At 45.3% G+C, this 15,837-nt stretch overlaps 1 protein-coding gene across 1 annotated transcript; it reads right to left on the bottom strand.

The window, feature by feature from the left end:
- Window positions 1–1,578: 1,578 nt before the first annotated feature.
- LOC118974862 (uncharacterized) lies at window positions 1,579–5,481 on the bottom strand. The gene is made up of 4 exons (XM_037028436.1): window positions 5,236–5,481; window positions 4,930–5,142; window positions 3,280–3,821; window positions 1,579–2,608 (listed from the first exon to the last, which is right to left on the bottom strand). The coding sequence occupies exons 1-4, from the start codon at window positions 5,479–5,481 to the stop codon at window positions 2,494–2,496; spliced, it is 1,116 nt and encodes a 371-aa protein (XP_036884331.1). The 3' UTR covers window positions 1,579–2,493.
- Between the last annotated feature and the right edge of the window lie 10,356 nt (window positions 5,482–15,837).

Raw genomic sequence — 15,837 nt, 5'->3', positions numbered from 1 at the left:
GCCCAATCCTCCATCTTCAGCTTTGTGCTTTACAAAAAATATAAATAGACTTAATGAATTAAAAATGAATGAATAATCCCAAAACAAATTCCTTGATATCTGGTTGTTTGTTGCCATTTACCTTGTTTCCATCAGTGCTACTTAGAGAGTAATTTCTGGCACATTGATCGTCTCATTTAATTGAGTCCCAAATATTAAATATTTTGCCATGTCTTATAATCAGGGTAGGAATTGGAGAGTGATAAGTACCAGTTGGAAGAAAAGAAGAGCAACTAGCCATTTGAGAGAACATCTTTCATCCTGAGAGGGTAAGGAGTCACACTAATGATGTATGAGTACACACAGGGCCAGTCTGGCCTCAGCAGAGTGGTTACCTTCCTGCCACACAGGTCAACAAACAAGGACAAAATGTATGTGGCCACTGCGTTCAGGCTGTGGGGAAAACACAGCATATAACTGTCATTCCTGAGAGAAGGACAACTCACAAGCTGAGTCCCCATTCACCCTGGTTTTCTGCCTGGGCACTTCCCAAACTGCTCCACAAGGGAGAGAAGAACCCACAAAGAAGAGAACAGCCTCACTGGGCAGGGAAAATAGCGGTTCTGTTCGGGACCTGCAAGTCTGCTGTGTTCTGTGGCACAAGCAGCAGAGTGAGGGAGTTGCACAGAGAAGAGGCCTCAGAAATCTGCACAGTGGTCCCTTCAGGCATTTGGCTAAACACAGATCATTGCAGTGCAAGGCTTTGACTCCACAGGTCTAGCACAGAAGGATTGTTGGAACAATGAAAGCAGCACAGAAATCCTAGAGGTAGCCAGGTGTTGGAAGGAGTTAGATTTCCAAACTGCTGGAGTGAAGAAACTCAGAAAGGCTACACCTTGAGAATAGGGACCATCCTGAGAGCCATGGTCCCTCAGGTCTGTCCCCAGAACAGAGGCCTTGACATCGTGTGTGAACTTGTTGGAAATGCTAGTGTTTTGACCCCAACCTGATCAGTGAATCAGACTGGATCAAATTATAGTTTATAAGGAAATTGAAAAATATTTTTAAGTAACTAGTAATGAAAACACAACTTAGCAAAAATTAGTGGAAAACAGTTAAAACCATGAGTTGATGGAAGTTTATAGATTTAAATATTCATATTACAAAAAAGAAAAAAGTTAGAAATAATTGTTTTAAGCCTAATCTAAAGAAAATAATTAGGAAGAAAAACTTACATCCAAGTAAGTTAAAGAAAGTGATAATAATGATAATGTTACGGGAAGAACTCAGGCCAAACACTGGAGGAAGCAAAGCGGTTCCTTTATTTACGCGCAAGGACCCAGAGGAGGCAGTCTCCAAATTCCGGCCCCGATCAGCAGGGAGCAATTGCCTATATAGGGTGAGGGGTGGTCTGTCACTTAGACCATTACTTCTGGTGGGAAAGCAAGAAGCAGCTTACAGGAGCGGAATGTTATCTCTCGCACACAGAGACACAATGTGGTCTCTAACACACAAATGTTATCTCTAGCAATCGTTATCTCTGGTGCACAGGGACAAGCAAGAAACAAAGGGGAAAAAAACAACAAGCCATTCCCTGGGAGCTGTTCTATGTTTTAAAATAACTGCCAAGTTCCTCTCACATTCCCCCCTTCTGATGCTACAGGCCATTATTGGCTACTTTAGCATCACCTATAGCTGGCTGTTATCTAGGCTAGAAGACTTCAGTAAGTATTGATTGGTACCTATATTGGTACTGTTGGAGGGCAAGGACCTTTGCTCTGTCCCATCTAGTCACTATGGCCTCTAGAGTCTGGATTATGGTCCACAATATGAAGGGCCCAAAGCTTATTCCTAGGAAGATAATAATTAGGGGTCCTAGAAAGGGAAGCAGCCACTGGAGCGAGGCTTGAGGATTTATTCTCCAATTTCTCCAATTCCAACCTTCTATTTCTTTTACTGCCTCTTTCCTGGCTGCTTCAAATTCTGCCTGGCTAGGGCTACTCAGCTGTGGATAGTGGTTCCAGCAGACCTGTCTACCTGGGGGCCCATGAGGTGCACACTTCCGGCTCTGGTACCCTGAACTCCCGACCATAATACATGTCTGATACAGTTTCCCTCCCCAGCTGCAAAGCGACGAGCCTCTAACACAATCTGAGGACATAGAGGTGCTTGTCGTGAAGTCTCTTGGCTCCATGTACCAGGATGCTATGCTGCCTCCTATCCCGATTCTTTCTCCTGACGTGCTGCATTTGCAAACTGGGGCTGTAGCAGGGGCTGAGCAAGCTAAGCAAAACATATTAAGTATCCAAAGGTACAGACAATACAGAGGTGGGCTACCCCAAGAGCAGCCCGCTCCCCAGAACTCTATTCCGGGGAAGTTACGGTCACTAGTCCAATTTCTAGGATTACTTCCAAGATGCCGACGAGAGTCAGGTATCCCCAGGAAGGCAGGAATCCCCAGGAACAACGATCCATTCGCCGAATCCTTGCTGGTGACTGGTCTTCTCCTTAACCTCAAGGTGGGCAGCCTCGGCGATGGTGTCTCTGGATCGTCGTCAGCCCTCTGGTCCTCAGGGTCTGCTGCTGTCTTGGCTCGGCTGTAGTGAATCCAAGGTGTAATTCCTGCAACCTTAAGGGCAGTTGGGGGTAGTTAAAATGACTAAGTGAGAACCTGTCCGTGTGGGTTGGAGGGGCTCCTTTTTCCAATCTTTTACCCATACATAGTTTCCAATCTTTTACCCATACATAGTTCCCCACTTATGTGAGTGGGCCGGCCCCCCTAGTAGACAGGGTTCTTGGCCTAATCCGGCCTGGTGTATTTGGCTAAGTGTTTCCCCTAGCTTCTGGAGATACCTAGTCTGCCCTGCTTCTCCAAGAACTTTAAGCTCTCCCCTAGGCAGGGTCAAGATAGCTGGTGGCCTGCCATAGACTAGCTAGGTGTGTACCCAGTGGGATTTGGGGCATTCCGAACTCCGAACAGTGCTAATGGCAGCAGGTCAGGCCAGGGTAGGTTAGTCTCTTGATGAAATTTGGCCAGTGTCTCTTTCAGAGTCCGATTCATGCATTCTACTTTTCCTGAGCTCTGGGGGTGGTAGGCAGTGTGTAATTTCCAATTAATCCTTAGCTAAGTTGCAAGATCTTGGATCACCTTGGATCACCTTGGATCACCCACCTATAAAGGCGGGTCCATGGTCACTCCCTACAGTGGTGGGCAGTCCAAACCTTGGGATTACTTCTCTGAGTAGAGCCTTTTCTACTTCTCTGCTTTTCTCTGTCCCAGTGGGGAACGCTTCCACCCACCGGGAGAATGTGCAGACCGTCACGAGGAGGTAGTTGTATCCTTTGCTAGGCTTTACCTCCGTGAAGTCTATTTGTAAATCTTCGAAAGGCTGCAGTCCTTTGTATTGGACTCCCACTGGAGTTTCTGGGTGGCCTGCTGCATTGTTCCGGGCGCAGGTGAAGCACTGTGCTGAGGCTGTAGCACACAGCATAGACATGTTGGGGAAGTAATAGTATCTCTTAAGCAAAGTCTCTAGGGGTGTTTTTCCCAGGTGAGTGAGGGCAGGGCATTGCCTGACCAGGTTGCTGGCTTGGCCCTGCGGGACATAGAGCTGGCCATCTGGCAGCTTCCATATCCCAGAGGCTGTTGGTAGGCAGCCCTCTTTCACTGCCCACTTCTGCTCCTCTGGGGTGCAGTCTGGCTGATTTATATCCAGGTCTATCGGGGGTCTCTGCAAGGCCGACAGCACGGTTGTCACCTCTGGGCTTGTTGCCGCCACTTTTGCTGCCTGGTCAGCCCTCTGGTTTCCCCTGGCTACTTCGGTTTCCTCTTTATCATGTAGCTGCTCCCATCGGCATAGAATGTCAGCTCTGGATTTGTTAGGGGCTGGTCTCGCAGGTCAGGCCGGCTGGCGTGGATCTCCTCCCTCACTTCGAGGCAGTTACGGTCAGGTTCTCCCAACTCCGCCAGGAGAAAGGTGGGTGGGTTAATCTGCCAAACAGTTTTGACTTCTATGCGGGGATTTTCATGAAAGAGGCCCTGATATTGAATCAGTCTTGGGTTAGAGAGCCATTCATGTCCCTGTCCAGCAAGGAGGCTGGTCACCGCGTGTGTCACATAGATATTGATCCCCTGTCCTAGTGTGAGCTTGTAGGCCTCCTGCAGGAGGCTGACTGCAGCTGCTACTGCTCTGAGGCAAGGTGGCCAGCCTGCTGCTATATTGTCCAGTTGTTTGGATAAGTAAGCTGCTGGCTGCTGCCAGGGCCAAACTTGCTGGGTGAGAAGGCCCAGCGCTACTTTCTCTTTTTCATGTGTATATAGATTGAAGGGTCGGCTGGGGTCTGGTACCCCAGTGCTGGGGCTTGACTGAGGTGGTCCTTTATGGCCTGGAAAGTTTTCTTTTGCTCAATGTCCCAAGAGAGAGACACTGTGTCCGGCCCCTTTAATACCTGATATAAGGGTTTTAATACCTGATATAAGACAGGGCAGCATATCCCAGGATTCAGATTCTGCAGAACCCAGCTGCCCCCAGGAACTCTTGGAGCTCCTTCCGTGTGGTTGGGGCTGGTAGGGCTATGATTACTTTCTCTCTTGGCCTAGGACTCGCTTTCCCTGAGAGATGATAAACCCTAGACATTTCACCTGAGTCTGGCATATTTGTGCCTTTTTCCACGACACCCGGTACCCTGTCCTAGTCAGCAGTTCCAGCAGCCGGCAAGTGCCCTCTCAGCACCGGTCTCGGGTCAGTGCTGCTAAAAGGAGGTCATCTACATACCAAAGCAACACCAGGTCAGTCTCCCTGTCGGTGAACGGCCTTAGGTCCCTGGCCAGGGCCTCTCCGAAGAGAGTGGGGGAGTGTTTGAAGCCTTGCGGCACTCTGGTCCAGGTTAACTGGGTTTTAACACAGTGCGGGGATTCTCCCATTCAAAGGCAAAGAGAGGCTGACTTGCCTTCGCAATCCAGAGGCAGAAAAAGGCATCTTTTAGGTCCAGACAGGTGAACCGCGCGGCTCCTGGAGGGAGCTGACTGAGGAAGGTATACGGGTTTCGCACTACCGGGTGTAGCGTGATTGTTGCCTCGTTCACTGCCCTCAGGTCCTGGACCGGCCTATCCCCACCTCCATCTGGCTTCCGTACTGACAGAAGGGGTGTGTTCCACGGACACTGGCAGGGTAGGAGTACGCCTTCTCCTAGATGCTTGCGGATGACTTCTGCAGTGCCTATCCTGGCCTCTCTGGAGATGGAGTATTGTCAGACCTGCCTTGGGCTGGCTCCTGGTTTTAGACCTTTTAGTATAGGCGGATGGTTTTCGGCCAGTCCTGGCGGGTTATCTTCCGCCCATACTTGGGGATAATTTTCTGGCAGGTTGACTTCTTTTTCTTCTGCCTCTCCCTTCCAGTCCCCTTCAGCCCCTGATATAACCGATACTCTTCCTGGGGAGGGAGGCGGGGCAGGACTGCGATGAGTCTTGGGGTGCCAACCTGCAGCTGGGCTTTTCCCCATGGATGGAAAATAACGCGGGCTCCTAGTTTTGTGAGCAAGTCCCGCCCTAGGAGCGGTACAGGGCATTCTGGTAGGTACAGGAACTCACGCTTTATCTGGTGGCCCCCAAGTTCAACAGTTGGGCCTGGCAGAATTGTTTGGGGCTACTGGGCCATCCCATGGCTCCGACTATAGAGATTTCACAGCCCGACAGCGGTGCAACGGGCATAGTCACCGCCGAGTGTTCTGCCCCGGTGTCTATCATAAACGGGAGTGTTTGGCCCCCTACTGTCACGTTGACCACGGGCTCATGGGGACGGAGACTCAGTGAGCCCGGTCCCTCCTAGTCTGAGTCCAAGCCAGCCGGGCTGAGGACTGTAGGTGCCTGTGACCCTGGTTCCTGTTGCCCTCCTGTCGGCCTTCTCCTTTTCTTATTATAGGGGCACTCTCTTTTCCAGTGTCCTTTCTCTTTGCAATAGGCGCACTGGTCTGGGTCTACTTTTGGGGGTGCCAGTCTATTTCCTTTCTCAGATGGCTGTTTTCCTCCTCCTTTAGTCAGCCCTTTCTTGCTCGGTAGGGGGTTACCAAGAGCAGCTGCCAGGAGAGATACCCTCTCCCTCATCTTTTTCTGGGCCTCTGGTGCTGCCATCTCCTCCCTGTAGTTGTAGACTGTGTTAGCAACCTCTATTAACTGGCTTATATTCATGCTGCCAACCCCTTCAAGTTTCTGAAGTTTCCTCCAGATGTCTAAGGCTGACCAGGAGATGAAAGCTGTGTTGACCATTCTCTGGTTATCTGGCCCTTCTGGACTGAATGGGATGTAGACCTGATAAGCCTCACAGAGGTGCTCATAAAAATCCCCTGGGCACTCACTGGGGTGCTGGGTGACATCGGCTACTTTGCACATGTTTGGCGGTCGCCGGGTCCCCCCTCGGATCCCTTGGAGGAGGGCATCCCAGTAACACTGGAGGGTGGCCCTCCCTTCCTCTGTATTGTGGTCCCAGTCAGGCTGGGCCTCAGAAGCCACCATCCCGGCCCACTGGACTGGGTCAAGGATGCCACTGGTGCTGCAGTCTCTAAGTATTGGTGGGTTTCCTGGGGGATACGCCTCTGCTCCTCTGTGTTAAACAGGGTGAGGAGCAGTTGCCGGCAGTCATGCTAGGTGGAGCAGTGGGTCTGCATAATGGACTCCATGAGGTCTATCAGGGCCTGGGGCTTCTCTGAGTAGGAGGGGGTATGGTGCTTCCAGTTTAACAGGTCGGTGGTGGTGAAGGGCTGGTGATAGAGAATCGTCTGCCCTGGCTGTTCGGTGCCATCTGGCCCGATCTGCGGCAGGGCCTGAGTCTCCCTTAAGGGCATCTGGACAGCAGGTCGGGGTCGGAGCCTTGTCATAACCGGGGAGGCAGGTGGCTCAGCTGGAGCTGCGCAGGTGAGACTGAGGGTGGTGGAGTTTCAATCTCTGGGGCCTGCGGGAGAGTTCCCGGAGCATGTGGGGGAGGTAGGCTGACAGGCAGCTCTTCCTCTGGTTCTCCTTTGAAAATGGGGTGGGGGGCATGTTTCTCTTGAGCGGGCAACTAAAACACTGGATTGCGCCCCTTTTCCCCTACCGCCAGCCTTTCCTACCGTCTTAGGCTTCTGACCTGCACACTGACGGCATGCCCTGCACTGATTCCTGCCATCTGTCTATGTAAGTATACTGATCTGGGTGTCCTGGCTTGCCTGTGAGTTTTAGATGTACTGCCCGAATTATCCTTAACTTCAGAGTTCCCTCAGGTGCCAGCCTACCCCAAATGTTGGCCACTCTGATGTACAGAAAGTTTCTAATTGGTCTCGAATCATATTTGGGTTCTGGCCCCCAAACTGATCAAAGCTCTGCAACATGCAATCTACTACTGTTGAGGGTCCTGCGCCCATGATGTCCCTCCCACAATGGTGCAAACAGAAGGATGGGGCTTTCGTTTCACCCGCCTGGCTTCCCCCCTTTTGGGGAGCTTGGGTCTGTCTCAGCTAAGGCTGCCCGTGTAGAATCCGGGTTAAACTCCCAGCCATTGTGCCATATGACAGGCTCCACAGAGTTCCCGAGGCCACCTCACCGGAGGCAAACGCCTGCTCCTGTGAGTCGTCTCCCGGTCAAAGAACCAAAATGTTACGGGAAGAACTCAGGCCAAACACTGGAAGAAGCAAAGCGGTTCCTTTATTTACACGGGCAGACCCAGAGGAGGCAGTCTCCAAATTCCGGCCCCAATCAGAGGGGAGCAATTGCTTATGTAGGGTGAGGGGTGGTCTGTCACTTAGACCATTACTTCTGGTGGGAAAGCAAGAAGCAACTTACAGGAGCGGAATGTTATCTCTCGCACACAGAGACACAATGTGGTCTCTAACACACAAATGTTATCTCTAGCAATCGTTATCTCTGGTGCACAGGGACAAGCAAGAAACACAGGGGGAAAAAAACAACAAGTCATTCCCTGGGTGCTGTGCTATGTTTTAAAATAACTGCCGAGAGAGGAAAATGGCAGCGGAGTAGGACGGAGCGACTGCAGTTCTCCTACACCTGGGAGAAAATCCTGGCAGATTTACAGAAGAACAGCGCAATCAATTCCCCAACCAACAATTCCCCAGCATTTATGAAAATAAGAGACCAGAGATAGTGACGAACCAGACAGCTACAGGTCGTTGGGGTCTCAGGGACGCGAGTAAGCACGGAGGCGGCCAGACCGGCGGCAGCCATTAGCCGGCGCGTAAAGACCTCGGAGCCGCGGCTGCCGCAGCGGTTGGAGCCCAGAGGCTTCCTTCTGTCTGTGCCCAGCGACAGGGACGTCTGCCACGGAGAACTCATCGGGAGCCCGGCAACACTGAGAAAAGTCAAGGGCAGCGGCAGCGGTGGCAGTGGGACAGCAGCCATTGGCCTGCGTATAAAGACCATGGAGCCTTGGCTGCCTCAGCGGTCGGGGCCCAGAGGCTTCCCCCTGCGCCCAGCGACAGGGGCGTCTGACACAGAGGACTCATCAGGACCCCAGCACCTGTGAGTAAAGACAAAAGCGGCAACGGCAGGGCCGGCTGCCCTCGGGAGCCAGGCACCCCAGAGTAAAGTCAAAAGCAGCAGCTGCGGGACCAGCAGCCATTGGCCAGCGCGTAAAGACCTCAGAGCTGCTGCTGCTGCAGCTTCCAGGGCCCAGAGGCTTCTGTCTACGGCCTGCGTCAGGGCGTCTGCCACAGAGGACTCAGCGGGAGCCCAGCAACTGTGAGTAAAGACAAAAGCGGCAGCGGTAGGACCGGCTGCCCTCGGCCAGCCCAAAAAGCCTCGGAACCGCTGCTGCCGCTGTGTTAGGGGTGTAGAGGCTTCCGTCTGTGGCCAGTGCCACAGAGGACTCACAGGGAGCCCAGCACCCAGTGGAGCATTGGGCCGGCTGCGGGGTCCCTGGAAGAGCTGGCTCCCTCCCTCACCATCTAGGTGGGGCTGGGTGGCAGAGACCTGTCTGCCTAGGTGTGCAGGGAGGGTGGCAAGGACAGGGGGCCGTGTTCAGTTGCGATCTCTGTGGTCGCCAGCCCACCAGCCTGCCAGTCCAGGAAATTTGAGAGGAGCTTTGTCCTAACCAGTCAGGTTGGGGACTGGGCTGGGCTGAGAGGCACGCTTTCTGGAGAAGTTTTTACTGGAAAGTGGACTGAGGTGTTCTGTGAAGGCAGCTTGACTTGCTTCTCACCCAGCCACAGGACAGTACCAGATCCCGTGGGACCAAGGCAGCCTGTCAGGTGGGCGGGCGCCTGCACCCCAGTCTGGTAGCCTGGCTGGTGGGCGGGTGTGCGCCTGGGCCTACAACCCAGTCCACAGAGGGGTCCCACCGAAACCAGAAAAACCGGATTGGACAGTTTGAAACCAACAAGGAAGGAGTTTTTGTTGTTGGGTTTTTTTTGTTTTTTTGTTTTTGTTTTTTACTTTTATTTTTAAACTTTTTTCAGTAATCGTATATATTTTTTAATTTTATTGTTGCTGTATCTTTCAGTACTCTGTTCCTCTCCTTTCTTTTTTCCTGTTTTAGTCCCTCTTCATTTCACCCCAAACTTATTGCTTTTTCCTCACTTCTCTTGCCCTTTTTTTGTGTGTTTGTTTGTTTGTTTGTTGCTTTCTATAGCACTGTAAATACTTCACAACACATCTCTCCAGTCTTAGCCCACTTTACAGGTTCCTGAATTCTATTACTGTAGTGATTAACTCTACTTGCTCACACGCTACGTCTATTTACTATTCTTTACTCTCACCTTACCTCAAAATCTGACCACCCGCAACCTCACTGCTTTCTAGATACAACTCACAAGCCTTCCCTCCCCAACAAGAGGCTTATCTTTGGTCTATCCTTTCCTAGAGGTGGCAAATTGGGTTGAAGATTACAGTTAACACTATATAGAGCCTAAAGATCTTCTATCTCTTCTCTGCCAGCTGTGACTGTAAATATCATAAAGTACTCTCCTGCTGTCATAAACCATTTTGCCTCCCCCTCCAGCTGATCACACACACACAAAGAAAGGAGTAGGTGGAAGCAGAGAACATCAAGATACCTGCAGGAGACTGTACCACTGAATTTCACAGGAATTCTACCACAGAAGTTCACACCATAAACCTAGGGAGTCAGAACAGATCAATTTAAGAAGCTGAAGCTAACAAGAAGAGTCTCATAAGCAATGGGAAGACAAAGAAACAATGCCCAAATGAAAGAAAAGGTGGAAGTCTCAGAAATAATGTTAGATGAAAGAGAGGCAAGTCAGCTATCAGATATTGAATTCAAAGCACTAGTTATCAGGAAATTCAAAGAGCTCACAATGAGCTACCAGAAACTAGAGGGGAGCTACCATGAGCTCTCCGCAAACTATATCAACATGAAAAAGGAAATAGAAACTATCACCAAAGGACAAGAGGAAATGAAGAATACAATTTCGGAACTGAAGAACACAGTAGAAGGAATGAAAAGCAGGATCGATGAGGCAGAAGATCGGATCAGTGAGTTGGAGGACACAGTAGAAAGAATCTCCCAGAAAGAGCAAGAAAGGGAAAAGAGGCTCAAAAAGAATGAAGATGGGCTAAGAGAAATGCAAGATAATATGAAACGTAATAATATCCGAATAATAGGAATACCAGAAGGAGAAGAAGAAGAACAAGGGATAGAAAACCTATTTGAAAGAGTAATGATGGAAAATTTTCCTAATTTGATGAGAGAAAAAGTTACACGAATCCAGGAATCACAGAGAGTCCCATTCAAGAGGAACCCAAAGAGGCCCACTTCAAGACACATCATCATTAAAATGGCAAAATTTCAAGACAAAGAGAGAATCCTAAAGGCAGCAAGGGAGAAAAAGGAAGTAACATACAAGGGAGCCCCAATAAGGTTAGCTACTGACTTCTCAATGGAAACACTCCAAGCAAGAAGAGAATGGCAAGAAATATTTCAAGTAATGAGAACCAGAGGCCTACAACCAAGGCTACTTTACCCAGCAAGGCTCTCAATCAAGATAGAAGGCCAAATAAAGAGCTTCCAAGACAAAAGAAGTCTAAAAGAATATGCCTCCACCAAACCACCTCTACAAGAAATACTAAAAGGGCTGCTTTAAGGAAAGGAAGGAAAAGAGAGAGACAGAGAGGAACTGTGGTACAAAAATGGCAATGAATAAGTCCCTATCAATAATAACCTTAAATGTAAATGGATTAAATGCTCCAATCAAAAGACATAGAATAGCTGAATGGATAAGAAAGCATGACCCACACATATGCTGCCTACAGGAGACCCACCTCAGGACAAAAGACCATCACAGACTAAAAGTGAAAGGCTGGAAACAAATTTTCCAAGCAAATGGACAAGAAAAAAAAGCCGGGGTAGCAATTCTAATATCAGACAAAATAGACTTCAAAAAAAGGGCCATAAAGAGAGACCCAGAAGGTCACTTCATATTGCTCAAGGGAAGAATCCAGCACGAAGACATTAACATCATAAATATATATGCACCCAACATAGGAGCACCCAAATATATAAGAAAAATCCTAGAAGACTTCAAGAAAGATATTGACAGCAACACAATTATAGTAGGGGATTTTAACACCCCACTGTCAAAAATGGACAGATCTTCCAAACAAAATATCAACAAAGATATAGCTGCACTAAACAACACCCTAGATGAAATGGACTTGACTGATATATATAGAGCGCTTCATCCCAAAGAAGCTAAATACACATTCTTTTCAAATGCACATGGAACATTTTCAAAGATAGACCACATGATAGGACACAAAATGAGCCTCAACAAATTCAAGAAAATTGAAATCATACCAAGCATTTTCTCTGACCACAAGGGACTGAAATTAGAAACCAACCCCAAAGAAAAAAACCCAAAACACTCCAAATCATGGAGACTGAATGGTATGCTATTAAACAACGAATGGGTCAAAATTGAAATTAGGGAAGAAATCAAAAAGTTTCTGGAAAGAAATGAAAATGAACTCACAACAACCCAAAATACTGAAAGTTCTCACCCAAATACTTAAAGTTCAAGCAGAGTAAATAAAAAATAGAAAGGATAATAAGACAAGATATAGTGAGGTTTATTCCAACCACAAACATGTTAATTTATTATCTTAAAAATCAATAAAAATAATTCAGAATGTTAACAGAAAAGGGACAAAAACTCATATGATATACTAATAAATGTAGAAAAGTATTTGACAAAAATTAAATACCCATTAAATATAAAAACTCCCAGCAAACTGGGAAAAGAAAAAAAGAAAAATACTTGAGTTAACATAAAACTTAATTGTGAAATGTTAAACTCCTTTAACTTAAAATCAAGAATAGGGTAGGAATTTCTGCTCTCACTACTTTATTCAACATTGTACTGGAGGGCCTAGCAAATTTAATTTTTAAAAAAAGCAAGAAAACAAATGACTTAAGTTGAGAAGGAGCACCCGAAAGTGTTTTTCTTGGCAGAAAACATGGTTGTTTGTTTAGGTAGAATAACTTAAAGAATATATTAAAAGCTGGTAGATATGATAGGTGAATTTAACAAGATTTCAGGATACAGTGACAATATATAAACATCTCTTGGGCCTATATATGAACAAACAAAATTTACAACTCAATTTAGCAAACAGAACTCTAGCTGAAAAGTTTGTGCAGTGTTGAGATTTTTCAACATTGTTTAGAGAAGTTAAGTCATAAAAGACCTAAATAAGTGGAGAATATACAATATTGAAGACTCAATGTTTTAAAAATATTGATTATTTCTAAATTGACCTCTAGATTGAAGCAATCCCAAATAAATGATGCTGGAGCAACTAAATATCAAAAGGTAAATTTGAATATGGACCTCTATGGCATTCATTAAAATAACTTGAGATGTTTTATAGAACTAAATTTAAAAGGTAAAATTATAAAGCTTCTACAAGCAAATAAAAAGAAACATTTTCAGAACATTGGGGCAAGCAAAGATTTCTTAGGCTATTAAGAGCACTAACCAGAACTAATAAAGTACTACATTAAGTTTCATCAAATTTAAAAACTTTTGCTTAGTGAAAGACATTATTATAAAGAGCACAAAAGAGTTCACATCATTTGTCATCAAGGAAAAGTAAATTAAAGTCAGAAAATACTTTACACCCAATATAATGGCTAAACCTCAAAAGAATGGCAACACCAAATGTCAGCAAGGATATTGAAGGTGGTGTTTTAAAATGGTAAATCCACATGGGAAATTGTCAGTTTCTTTTCAAATTAAGCACATATCTATCCTATAACCCAGTACTTTTATTCCAGGTATTTATAAAGGAGCAGGGAAAGTATATGTCCAAGAAAATACTTATATCTGAATGTTCAAAGAGTTTTATTCTTAAAATAGCTCAAAGTGGAAAAACACAATGTCCATCCCACAGGGGATGTATAAACAAACTACAGTGTATTTCTAAAAAAAACCCTGATGATCAGAAATAAAGACCTACACACAGCTGATATGAGTGATAATATAAATCAATCTCCAAAACCTATTGAGTGATAGTAGACACTTGCAAAAAAGCACATAGTGTTTCATTCCATTCATATGAAGATCAAAAATGGCCTATGGTGTCAGAGGAATTTACTGGGAATATGCCTGAGAAAATTTTAGTGTGTGAAGAAAATAATTTTCAACTCTATTGGGGTTCAAATTACACTAATTCAAGCACTTGTCAAAATTCATTAATCTTTATTCTTAGGGATCTATACCTTTTATTGCATGTAAATTATATTTCAATTAAAACACAAGCAACCGAGGGACAAAAGTTATGTGTTGGACTACCATTAAAAGCCCTCAAAATTGGAAAGCAAAGAAGGAAAAGAATGTTCCACTTTGAAGAGATGGAAGAAGTACAATGTTCACAGAGAATCTCTGAGATGGGAGTCTAATATAAGATTCAGATATGTAAACCGATATGTATGATTTAAAAAAATAATGGATAAAAATGTAAAGTACCAAGAAGGCAGGAAAATAAGAACAAGCAGGAGGAGTGAGAGCAGCTTACAGTCAGATGCACTGGCTAATATTTATTGAGTGACTGTTATGTATACACCCTGGTATATATGTGACTATATAGGAACAAAAATAGACCATATCACTATCTTCAGTAATTACTATTTTTATATTATAGATGATGAAAGAGGCTCAGAGAATTAAAATCTAGGCTCCGAATGTAGAAAGAAATAGGGTTTAAACCAGGGACCAGCAAAATGGTAAATCTTGAGGATGAATTCAGTACATAGACATTTCAATTTTCTGAGTGTTTAAAAAAAATGAACTAAATATATTTAATTATTGTGACATTTCCATAAAAATCTAAATTTATGGAAAATGTTTTTTCTTTTTATTGAAATATTTAGGGTGACACTGGTTAACAAAAGTGTACAGGTTTCAGGTGACAATTCTACACAGCATCTGTACACTGCATAGTGCGTTCCCCAGCGCAAAGTCAGGTCTTCATTCATAACCTCTACATCCTTGATACCCTGCTCCACCTGCTCCCAGTCCTTCCCACTGGCAATCACCACACTGCTGTCCATGAGTTTTTTTCTCTTTGATCAGTCTCTCCAATTCACCAATCCCCACCCTGATGGCTGTCATCCTGCTCTCCATCTACGAGTCTCTCCCTATTTTGCTTGTTCGTTCATTTTCTTCATTAGCTTCCACATATGAATGAAATCATATGGTATTTGCCTTTTTCTGATTGGCCTATTTCACTTAGTGTAATACTCTCTAGATCCATCCATCCTGTCTCAAAAGGTAAGATTTCCTTCTTTCTTTACAGCTGAGTAGTATTCCATGTGTAAATGTCCCATGGCTGTATTATCCACTCATCTGTTGACAGGGACCTGTCTCCATAGCTTGGCTATCGTAAATAATGTTGCAATGAGCATATAAGGGGGCAAATACCCTTTCAAAGTAGTGTTTTGAGTTTTTTCAGATAAATTCTCAGGCATGATAAAGTATTAGAATATATACTATTTTGGTTCTATGTTTCCACAAGGAGAAAAATCACCTGAAGTTCAGTAGCAAGTAGATGTCCCTTTTTACTAGACTTAAATAGAATGTGTCACCTACTGGTCCTTGTATATATTTGAATAATGACCTCCAATTCGTGACCATGTTTATCTGATTTCAGTGCCAGAGAAAACATAAAAAAGTGACAGTATTAAACAGTGAAAGTAAGACAGAAGGTCATATTAGTGGAGAATCCATAATTTAGGAGATATAAGATTTTTTAAATTAAAAGATAACAATGGAAAGTGATATTGCCAAAAGTACACTATTGTATAACAGAAAAAGACAAAAAATTGAGGCCTGTCCAAAAGGAAAAGTCAATTTTATAGTGACTCATACCCTTTGGATGTTTTCCAACTTGTGGGGAGGCTGTACTAATGGTTAAAAAAAAAAACCTCTCGGAAGATAAATTGATTTTTTTATTTTTCTTTTTTAAACTATATTTTATTGATTATGCTATTACAGTTGTCCTGATTTTCCCCCTTTGCCTTCCCTTGACTTGACACCCCACTCTTTCAGGCAATCCCCCCACATTGTTCATGTCTATGGGTCATGTGTATAAGTTCTTTGGCTACTCCATTTCCTCTACCGCACTTTACATCCCCATGGCTATTCTGCTATTACCCATTTGTACTTCTTAATCCCCTCACCTCTTCACCCATTCCTCTACACCACCCTCCTATCTGGCAACCCTGAAAACACTCTCTATATCAGGGACCTACCTGTCTCTGTTCTTCTTGTTTGTTTAGTTTGTTTTTTAGATTCAATTGTTGATAGATTTTTATTTTTGGCCATTTTATTGTTCACAGCTTTGCTTCTTTTTCTTAA

The sequence above is a fragment of the Sturnira hondurensis genome, unplaced genomic scaffold (assembly GCF_014824575.4).
Source record: "Sturnira hondurensis isolate 20B ecotype Veracruz unplaced genomic scaffold, ASM1482457v3 Scaffold0019910, whole genome shotgun sequence".
Taxonomy (NCBI): domain Eukaryota; kingdom Metazoa; phylum Chordata; class Mammalia; order Chiroptera; family Phyllostomidae; genus Sturnira; species Sturnira hondurensis.
Note: the sequence above shows the minus strand (reverse complement) of the source record. Positions and strands in the feature narration are given on the sequence as shown.